The 12,046-nt window shown below is 39.6% G+C and overlaps 1 protein-coding gene across 3 annotated transcripts in view; it reads right to left on the bottom strand.

Annotated features, from left to right (window-relative positions):
- gig (tuberin) overlaps positions 1-12,046 on the bottom strand; it is a 619,250-nt gene that overhangs the window by 378,278 nt on the left and 228,926 nt on the right. For all 3 annotated transcript variants that reach the window (XM_067150053.2, XM_067150054.2, XM_067150056.2), the window contains one exon: positions 5,503-5,736. In XM_067150053.2, coding sequence (XP_067006154.2) covers positions 5,503-5,736 — 234 coding nt within the window. The remainder of the gene's footprint in view (positions 1-5,502; positions 5,737-12,046) is intronic.

Here is a 12,046-nt window from a genome sequence, read left to right as displayed (position 1 = left end):
TTCACTAATGGGTCCTAGAATACTTTGTGACGCGGCAAGGGTTGGCACTTCTCTGAATTACGAGTTGGTGGTTAATTTGAAATAACTCCATTCGAAGTCCGAATTTTGCATCCCAGCAACTTTGAATTACCAAGATTTTACTGTAAAACTGCATGGCCAACTCGCTCAGTTAAAATTTCATGACCGTCCTCTAAAACACTTTTCTAGCGTCTGTTGTGGTTTTTTGTTTCACTCCCTTCTATACCTGTTCTTGTGTTTTATTCTTTCTGTCCTCAGCTTCCTTGTCAAGGTTGGGAAGTTATCGACCATGGCCTTAATTAAGGTAAAGCCCCAGCATTTGCCTGGTGTCAAAAATGGGGAACCATCTCCAGGGCTGCCGATTGTGGGATGTGAACCCACTACCTCCCGATTCAAGCTCACAGCTACGCGACCCTAACTGCACGGTCAACTCATTTGGTAGACTAGAAAGGATCGTTGCTCTATGCTGACGATGTCAATCAGGTTGATGATTCCTGAGATGGACTCAAGCAACACTCTGTATTTCATCAATAAGTTGTCAACAATAACCCTTCAACCCAAGGCATTTCTAGCGAGTTTCAATGTGAAATCCTTGTTAACTAAAGTGCCCACTGACCCAGTCATGTCCCTCACCGAGCATTTGTTCCCTGAGGACATTACTAAGCTATTTCACCACTGCAAGACTTCGAGCTATTTCTTGTGGGGTGGGTAAGTTTATGAACAGACGGATGGGGTGGCTATGGGAAGTCCACTTTCACTGGAAGTGGCTAATTTCTTTATTGAACATTTTGAGAGGGAGGCTACTGCTTCAGTGCCCATCAGACCTATTATGTGGTGGAGGTATGTGGATGACACATTTGTGGTATGGTCAGAAAGTCCTGAGAAACTTCATGTATTTTTAAACCACTTAAAGCAACAACATCCTTCAATTACATTCACTATGGAGATGCTGGCAAGATGTAGTGTTTACAGTGCACTATGTCTTCTGGTATGGGCTAGAATAAAATTGTTACTTTCATTGACCTGTCTCAGTCTTATACTTGGCTTTGACAATATGAAAGTGGCTGAGGTATGAATGACGCTAGTCATGCCATTCCTTATGCAGCCAGCCCCTGCTATGAATGGTGTGAAAATGTCACTCATAGGGTCGGTTGGTGCACGCATTTCAGTGGGCTTGGCAGACTGATGTGCAATAGCAACTTCTGGCTCAGTGAGGAAAGCAACGGGAAACTACCTCACTCCTTGTTTCCCTAGTACGCCGCCTCTTCAGTGACACCTAGGCCATCTATGACGGCTAATGGTGAACCTGTTGAGGATCCAACCAGCCTTCGGGCTGAATACCCAACATACAACATACATAGAGATGGAGTCAGACGGATGCCTTCCTTTCTTGGATGTTCTAGTAAGAAAGAAATCGGGCAGCTCCTTACGACATACTATCTATCTTAAGCCTACTCACACAAATCGCTACCTCCATGCAGATTCTCACCACCATGCAGCACAAAAACAGGGCATTCTCACGACACTCGCCACGAGAGCGACACAAATTTGAGAGCTATCAAATATCTATTAAGAGATGGATACAATCGAAGTTACGTTCAAGGGTAATGGTTACGACGACATGCAGATTCATAGAGCCCTGCATCCCAGACGGACGATTAATCAAAGCTCACAGAAAGAAGACTGGAAGGGAACTGCCTACCTGCCTGACATTCACGACACCACAGAGAGAATTACCAAGGTCCTTTGCTAGCACAGTATAAAAACTGTGTTTGGCACCATCACAAAAATTGCTCATAATTTAGGTACAAGCAAGGACAAACTGTCCTCAGTATTACTCCCTGGGATGCACCAAATTCTCCGTACTTGCGGCAAGGTATACAATGGCCAAACATCTCGGTCTCTTGGGACTCGCATCAAGGAACACCAAAGATATATCCGTCTCAACCAACCAGACAAGTCAGCAATAGCTGAGCATGCCCTATCATCAGGTCATGATGTCATGTTCCCCTCAAGCCCTTATCCGCAATAAACGCTACAGGTCTAGGATTATATGAGAAGCTGTAGAAATACGTAAAAATCCTAACAATTTCAACAGGGATGCTCGGTATCAATTAAGTAAATACATGGTTGCCAGCCATTAAGGATTAACGTAGGTAGTTCTCTTCCCTGTCCTTTCTGTACTGTTATTTCGTTTCAGTGTTTTCCAAATTTGTACGTTGGTCATCACCTGTTGGTTCATTTCAAGCTATGTGTTGTGTGTTAATGTCATACTTTCACACATGTTTAACATCTCATTTCCAGCTTAATGTTGTCATCAGCTCCCACTTGGAGCACTGTGCCAGCATACAGCGAGCCACCTGGTGATGAACGAATGTACCACTACAATTCTCCAACAGTAAAATATTCTTAAATTCAAATCCTCATTATTGTAAAATACTTCCTTGCGGACAGTCGAGATTTTCTTCTGAAGATGCAGAGCGAAGTTCTCTGCAAAATGTAAAGAGTTTCACCTTGTTTTCTTGTAATGGCATAAGCCCAAAAGCCCATATCATGTTTACAAGTACGGGCCGTGAAAGCATCAATGTTAACATTAGATTATGCCTGTTCTTAAATCTCTCAATCCAACCATTGGAGGTTTGAAAGTTTGAGAGTCCCAGCTGTTATGCTAAAAGAATTATATGGGTTCGAACCATGGTTCCATCAAGTAAGATATCAGACTTGTTTAATCCACCTCAGTAACATGCTTTCCAGCTTAGGAAACTGACCCTCACGCACTTGTTTTCTTTTCCCACTTGCTTCTTCTTTACCAGCATGTTCAATTGGTTTCCTCTGGCTTAGTATGGTACCCAGTGTGGATGGAGGAATGTTCAATTTCCGTGTAATATCCACATAGCTCATGCGAGGATTGCAGTCCACTTCTTGAATTAATGTCGGCTTTTCATAATTAATTACCCACCACATATTTTTTTTTGTCTCTATAATTAAAAACACACCTTGTAAACTTGGTTACTAAGACACTGAATGAACAAGTGAACAGAACACACGTTAGCTTAAACAGTTACTAGCTGGTTTCTGTAGGTGGATTAGCAAGTGGGAAAGAACATGACAGAAATGGAAGGTATTACTTTTACTTCTCAGTCAAGGACACTGTACAAGATGCTAGTAACTTAATTCTCAATTTAGTTATCAATGAACAGGAAAACAATATCTAGCCAAACAGTGCTATAAAATTAGATCATCTTCAGCGAGAATGGAAAATGTCCAATGTCAATACTTTATTGACAAGGCGGAAAAGTGTTTTATAGAAATTGAATGTAAGTCGATACGAGCAGGATTGAACCAGCGTGGTTAAAATAGTCAATTCAAAGGGAAAATGTGTTAATGAGGATATTGTGATGAGTTGGCAGGGTAGTAAGATAAATTAACACTAGACTGTGTTTATAACACACAGTTCGCACGCCCCCACCCCTCTCTCTCTCTCTCTCAGTTTCTCACTTGTTTTAACACTACAGATTATTCTTACAAGCTAAACAGTTGTCACAAAATCACACACAATACGCACTTCCACCCTAGGGGCAGTGTAAACTGTATTTCAGAAGTGGCCGCACACTACACTGTTTGCGTGCGCCTACACAGGTTTACATTCACAGACAAGGTCCGTTGCACAGCTTCACGGTCCCTCTCTTGCCGTCAGTTCATGCTGTAGCACACAAGTCCAAGTCACAGCAGTTCATGCACTTCACAGCACTGGCAGTCAGTCACTGACTGAGCTCACGAATGCACTACACCAACTCCACTCAAACAAGTCACTTCTGTCTTATATAACTGCACCAGTCATTCCAGAACAGTCTGGATGCTGGATGTATCCAGGAACCTCGAGAGACAGAAAACTCCAGATTTTTCGTCTCGTAATTTCCATAGTCCTATGCCACACCACCATGGGTAGAAGCGAGAGGGGGCTGGTCTAGCACCAAAGCCTTGTTCGTGATTGGTGCAGTCGAAGAGTGAACAGGTGGGTTGATATGGTAATGTCAACAGCCCATAGCAAGTTGGCATGGCGAATGCTAAACCATTACACTATGCTAACATGTTTTTAATAACATTAGAATTCTTCTAAAACATCCTACTCAGCCCGCTGGAAGGAATTCATAATAATAATGATGTTATGATGACAACACAAGGCGACTATCATGGTCAAATGAGAGGGATGAATTCCGAGAGGTGGTTCAGCTCAAAAGTGTTACCTCATCTGCTTCCAGCATCAGTAATCATGATGGACAATAATGCTCCATATCACAGTAAGCAAGCGGAAAAGGCTCCAACATGATACAACACTAAAAGTGGCATGGTTAATTGGCTATGAAGACTAGGTATAGTGTGTCTTGAAGAAAGGTATTATCTATTGGGAAACAAACCATCCAAAAAAATATCCGAGATACAGTTATTGGCTTTTGAAAAAGGACATATGGTTCTTTGTCTACTCCTACATAACTGTGACCTCAATCTCATACATCTGGCAAGAATGAAAATTAAATTGTACTGACATCACAGAATATGACAGGTAATATTCCCTTGCAACACCTATGGGAAAAGACTGTTAGTGTGTTCTCCAAGGCTTCCAACTAGGAAGGTTATTGTAGGCATGTGGAGACACTGGACGAACAATATTGTAGGAAAGATGGTAACATTGAAATAGCAGTTGATAATCTGATTGTCAGTTTGAATGACGACTCTGAACCTGATGACGATGCGGATTCAGATGACTTGCATACCGATACCAACGAATAACGATACGGTATGCACGGCACTTACTTTTATTATTATTATTATTATTATTATTATTATTATTATTATTATTATTATTATTATTTTATTACATTCATCCACACATGAACAGCTACATTAATACAGTACTATTTGCTTACTGGTTTCCTGACAGTTTTTGCTTTTCCTTAGTTTTACACGTGTTTCTATTGCTACTGATATGAAGTCTCTACAATGAGTCACTTGTTCAACAGTTGACAGCATTGTCAGCATGTGACATCAGCTTCATTTCCCCACCCCGTGCCACCACAGCTTTTACAGCTCTTAACATTGTGCGTGCAATGCATTCTTAGCTTTTATCTAGAATATATGCCTTAGAATACTAACTGTACATCTGTGCTAAAACACCAGATTCTACAAAATCAACATTAGGTATTGCTAATCCTGCGATAAGCGATAGCAGACTGTTACATGAGTGAAATGGAATTGACTACTCTACTGTAACTTCAGATTCAGAATGTCTGATCAGTGACTTCTTGGCTCAGCAAAGGACATGGACCATATTGTCAATGTCTACAATTGGATAAGGCATTAAGCATGCATTTATTCAAAAGGTTCATTTTAGTACTGACTTCTTGTGTTTGCAAATAAATTGCAGAATGCATCACTTCTATACTCTATATTCTACACATAATAATAGTCTTATTATCAACTTACTGTGTATCTTATGCTGCTGGTATTTTCAAATACAGCTGGTTTATGGTAGTGGGCTTCTAAGTGGTTTACCAACAGTTTATACACCCTAATAGCATGTGTTGATGGCAGCTGGTAAAGCTTAAACTTGAGGACCTTGATGAGGCCCACCACAGTTGTCTTCACGTCAGTTACTTCCGACTCGTTCACAATGGTCACAGCATCTGTTGTATACTGCTCGAATGGTCGATTCAACAGCTAGTAACAGTAACAAAATGAGAATCATATTTAATTACCACATATATGCATATACACTTAAAACTTGTACCGCAACTATTTCTGAAATGGAAGGTGCTATTGACGAGCTGTTTTCACAGAAATTATGTATAACCAAAGGCTCATAATTGCAGCCCATACACAGATTTTAATAATTATTAGAATGTGTGTTTATTTTAGAAAGTTACCTTTTTTCAAATGGAACAATATCTATTGACATTAACAAAATAAAACTAGACTAAATTAGAATGTCAATTTTCCCACATATTATATTTGTGACAGAAGTAATGGAGCAGGAAAAGTGGAAGGACAGAAAGGAGTGGAGGAGGCTTGTTAACCACACCGGGCGACTGGAATGGGACAATGATGATGATGATGATGATGATGATGATGATGATGATGATGATGATGATATTTGTTTTCTTCATGGAAGCACTGGCTGTGTACTATTCATGTATCATTTTTTTTACCAGTAAATAGTGCTGATAATAATAGTGTTTTGCCCCCACAACAACAATAACCACTATATACCTTTAAATAAATAATACAGTATGTTACTGGTTACATCCCACTAACTACCTTCATCATTTTCGGAGATGCCAAGATCCTAGAATTTTTTCCCACAGGAGTTATGTAACATACCAATAAAACTACTGACACAAGGCTGATATATGGGTACCTTCAAATACCACCAGAGTGAGCCATGATTGAACCTGCCAACTTGAATTCAGAAGGCCAGCAATCTACTGTCTGAGCTACCCAGCCTGGCTAAATAAATACCCTTTATCCCGATCAATTCTATAGAACTAGGGGGTAATCTCCATGGAATAAACTAAATTAATAATAATAATAATAATAATAATAATAATAATAATAATAATAATAATAATAATAATAATAATAATGTTTATAACATTTTTATATTCTCATTCACAATTTCATTTCATACAATAACATGAAAAAATCGTAAGGTATAAACAGTTCACATACTTCTACTCATTTCAGTAATGATCTTTATCTTACTGATCAACCAGGGCTATAGACCATGCTGATTTTCTGCTTATAGATATGACCACCACCACCATCGTCAGCAGGTTCATTACCATGACGACTCAAGTATTTAAACATCAACAATGGTCATTTAAGTGGACTTGGTAATCAAAACCTAAACTTGCAATTATTTCCATTATTATAGCATTCACAATAAAACTGAATCAGACAAAATAGACTAAAATTAGATTTTCTATAATGGTTGTCATGTACTTCTACAACTAATTCTTCCAAAAATATTTGGAATTTTGTGAAAAATATAATAACTGAAACATATAAAATTAATATGTTTTTCTTTTGCAAGTTTTATTTTGTACTATGCAGCTACAGAAATATTAATAGAGAAATTTGATATTTCATCTTTTGGTCTCCTTAATATTGATAAGATACTGCATAATAATTGAAAAAGCCTAGTGCACACCTTGGCTATTGCCGAACTTATACGTGACCCGTTGCACGGTATGGGACCTAAAGTCGGATTTTTCATTTTCGAGATTTTAGCGATTCTAAAATTGGCATAAGATACTGAGCATTAAAAAAAAATAAAAATAAAAAAATAAAAAAAAATATTTTATGCTTCTAGGTTCAACTTCAGAAGAGATTAATTAATGACTGATGCTATTAAGAAAACTGTATTTTGAGGAAAATGTGCAACAGTACAGACCAAAACCAAAACCTTAACATATTTTTCTTTTTTTAATGAAATTATGTAAAACATGGTTCATGATCCACCTGTGGGTGGGGGCGGTAGAATAACATCCACGGTATCCCCTGCCTGTCGTAAGAGGCGACTAAAAGGGGCCTCAGAGGCTCTGAACTTTGGAGCGTGGGTTGGCGACCACGGGGCCTTCAGCTGAGTCCCAGCATTTCTTCCACTTACTTGTGCCAGGCTCCTCACTGTCATCTATCCTATCCGACCTCCCTTGGTCAACTCTTGTTCTTTTCTGACCCCGACGCTATTAGGTTTGCGAGGGCTAGGAAGTCTTTCATTTTCACGCCCTTTGTGGCCCTCGTCTTCCTTTGGCCGATACCTTCATTTTTCGAAGTGTCGGAGCCCTTCCATTTTTTCTCTCCGATTAGTGTTATATCGAGGATGGTTGCCTAGTTGTACTTCCTCTCTAAACAATAATCACCACCACCACCATCATGGTTCATGACATTGTGACATGTATATTGATTATAGGTTAATGTATTCATATTTTATATTCTTATCATATATTTTTAGTCATGGCTGACGTATATTTATACATACATGTGTGTTTATAGGTTCTCAGCAAGTAGCAAACCAAAAACAAAAGATTTTTTAAAAGTTGTCAATTGGACAGTGTTAAAAAAAAGGAAATGAATGTTGATAGTATATAAAATTTTTGCTATTTGCTGACACAGATAGGTCTTATGGCGATGATGGAATAGGAAAGTCCTAGGAACGGGAAGGAAGCGGCCATGGTCTTCACTGGTCTGTCTGGTGTGAAAATGGGAAACCAAGGAAAACCATCTTCAGGGCTGCCGACAGTGGGGTTCGAACCCACTATCTCCCGGATGCAAGCTCACAGCTGCGCGTTCCTAACAGCACGGCCAACTCGCCCGGAATATATAAAATTTTCATTTTAGTTTTGTGTTATAATCTTTCATGAATTGTAGGTGTGACAAATTATTCTGAAGGATTGTGTGTCGAATGGAGAGTCAGGTGATGCGTCTTTTGTCAAGCAGTCAGATTGAAGAATTACATAGGACATGGGTGGGTTGTGTGTATCTTTCATTACATAAAAAAAAGTACATTGGAATACTGTGGTATTTGATGCAACTGTTTGGGAATAGTACAGAGATTGCAGAACAGTCAATTGAAGAAAGCAAGTTATCGGAAAGAGTAGTAATGAGTTAATGTATCTTGTAAATTAAAAGCTTTTCAGTCTGTCAAACATAAGTTCAAATTCTGTATACTATGAGGATTGGGGCAAAAGTCATGGCAACTATTTTTTTTTCTTGTAGATATGTGAACGGATCACAAACGTATATGTGTCGTGTGGAAGTTCTGCAGGCATAGTGTGTATGCAGAACAACAGATGGCTCTGTGATAGCTGGTAGTAGCGCAGCGAGGGCTGTGAAATCAGTCAGTTGGTGAGTGTCATGCGAGATGGAAGTAACCCGTGTTGAGCAGCGCGCTTACATCAAAATAGCTGTTTTCTGAGGGACAAATGCGATGGAATGTCACAGTGAATTAGTGGAAGCCCTTGGGAATAATGCCCTACCATACCACACAGTAGCATGGTGTGTAGGAAAGTTTCAGCAAGGACGTGTGTCAACCAGTGATGAGCAACGTTCTGGACGACCTGTCAGTGTGCGGACCGACGTGGCACGTGCCGTCATCGAGCAGCTCCTGGATGAAGACAGACGATGGACGTTACTGGAGTTAGAGAGGGCAAGTGGCAACGAGAAAAGCAACGTCCATAGGATATTGCGTTGTAATGGATTTTGAATTACTCCTCGCATGGTATGAAGTATTTTGGGACTCATTTATGCCTTCATATAATTGTCGACGTTTCTGTAAGTTTGAACATCGAACCCTTTTACTCCAATTTGGTGATGGTACACTTTCTAGCGGCCGATTTGGTACTAAGACTTCCTGGTCGCTAGTATGTGCTGCTCTCTAGCCGCAAAAAGATGAGCTTGCTATGCGATGAACGGTAACACGACAATGTAGGAGGAAGGCAGTTGTTTTGGATTCCTGATTATTACATCGAAGACGAGGCATTGCAAGCCACGCTGGTTGTGGATTAATGGATAAAATTAATCACTCGAGGACGTGAAGATGGTGTTGGGACTCGATCCGGGATAATGGATTATCCATCTGGGGCATAAGACCCGAACACTTGGTTTGTTTTTATTTAATGTCGCTTTTATCGACCTTGCGAGTATTCTTCAATCAGCTTTACTACTGGGCTAACCTAGTCTACGAAATCTACTATTTCGTGGTGTTAAGAGAAAAGGAGACGTTTTGGCGTTACCATGTGTGAAATTTCTGGATCCAATATTTCGTAAATTTGAGATTTGAAAATATTTGAGAAACAGGTCATGATTGTAACTATATAAAGTACAATTAGCTTGGGGTTTCAATTTTAAATTATAATGATGTAATTAATTTTACCTTCTTGGTACAGCTATTTAAAGTTTCATGGACGTAAAAGAATAAATTATGTTGAGGAGCTCCTAATAAAAGTAATGATGTACGTAGAGTCTGTATAACCAATACGGTGGTCTAATTTCATTTTCTTTAATTTATCCTAATAATCATATTTATCATTTGGAGACTTTCAAACCACCATTTGAGCTAGTAAAATATTTAGAAGAAAGCTTTTGTAATGAACTCCTCGGTACTTTCGAGTAGCCATTTTGATTATGGTGGTAGTCATGTGTTTCACATCCGTGTAATAGAATGCAAACGGTTGGGGGGCATTGCTCTGTTGTGTCTGACATGTGAGTATCAGTTAATTATTGATGACACTTGACATTCATCTGATGGGGATATGACTTTTCGTGCGTGCTGATCACTTTCCTGCACTCTTGTGGTACTCAATCATAGTAACGTTTGGAAGTGTTTACTTATTTGTCCTTCTTGTGGGTTTATTGCTTCTTTAATGATTTTCTTCTCCCTGATAATTGAAGTTGCGGGAAGTTTGGGGTTTATGTCCGTTTTCATGCATCAAAGATACCCGACATAGTGCATTAGAAAGGTTTTCTGGTGGTTTTTCTGTGTTTAGCGTTCTATAACTGATAATTGATATTAATAATTTTAATTTTGAATTCATTTTCAATTAATTGATATCTGAAATATTTTGACTTGTAGTTTGACAAGGTCGGGATTCTGCTTTAATTAATTTACCATCTATTAAAGTTTTCTTTCAAAAATCTAATTTGAGGAATTATTATTTCAGCCAATTAGTAATTAAACTTAGTTTAATTGATTCACTTGGCCTCTTGTGCCCTTGCTTCTGCAAATCGCAACGACCTTTTCGGTGAGATTTCTGGGTACGTATTCTGGTCAATTATTATTTCTTGTTTGCTTGTTACTATCCCAGGTCGTGCTAAACACTCTTACTTATTAATTTACTGTGTCGTGAGAGTGTAATGAGCTGCAACTGCGCAAAATCGCATCACGGTGGGTACCACATGCACTGACGGAAGTTCAAAGGTGGGTGCGCTATGCAATATGCTCCGGCCACCTTGCACGCTGGCAACAGGACGGCGATCAATTCTTGTCATGAATAATCGCCATCGATGAATTTTGGGCCAGGGCATACGAACTAGAACTGAAACGTCTGCAGAGTGGCGACATGCTGGATCACCAAGGAGGCAGAAGATCCGTCAGAATCCTTCCCCAGTCAAATTGATGGTGATCATTGCGTATGACGTCAAGGGTATCATTGTTTGCCACTTTGTTCCATATGGCAGAACAGTGACCGCACAGTACTACAGGGACTTTCTGGTACGACAGGTACAACGTGGCGTTCAGGAGAAACGTCCGGATCTTGTGGACAGTGCAATAATCCTGCACAACAATGCAAAACCACATAAAGCAGAGTGTGTAGGGCAGCTACTACGATGTTGGGGATGGGAAGAATTGGAGCACCCACCGTACTCTCCTGACATTTCACCCCATGACTTTGATCTCATTCGAAAGATTAAGTAACCACTACGTGGTAGGCGGTTTGCAACACGAGAGGACATTGCTAATGCTGTGCGCCAACAGGTGACCCGATTCACACATGCTGCGGCAAATGCTGAGGCAGATGGTATTCAGTGCCTCCCACATCGTTGGCAACATGTGGTGTCAGTAGCAGTGGACTACTTTAAGGATCTTTAGGCCCACGTTTGTCATATCAACTTTTTGTGTACTGTGTTGTCATTCTTTTGCACAAGGAAGGCCATATTGCCCTGTATACTACCGTAATAAAAATGAGTGTGTTACAATATTTCAGTGCTATTCATTGTCCACACATGTAGTTAACACCTGTCCTTTTGTCTGTATATGTCACATTTTCCAACGGGACTGGTATCTTCAAGAAGAAAAATAGTTGCCATGTTTTCTTTCCCAACCCTCGTATAGAACACTGTAACATAGGTCTACCAGTGAAAACTACATACTATTAAACAAAGAATGATTTGTATCATTCCACAAGAACTTCTTCAGAGTCTATCAAATTACTTTAAATCATGTGTATATATGTACAATATTGTTTACGTT

This window comes from Anabrus simplex, chromosome 6 (genome assembly GCF_040414725.1).
Source record: "Anabrus simplex isolate iqAnaSimp1 chromosome 6, ASM4041472v1, whole genome shotgun sequence".
NCBI classification, from domain to species: domain Eukaryota; kingdom Metazoa; phylum Arthropoda; class Insecta; order Orthoptera; family Tettigoniidae; genus Anabrus; species Anabrus simplex.
The sequence above is the reverse complement of the archived record's forward strand: the minus strand, read 5'-3'. Positions and strand labels throughout refer to the sequence as shown.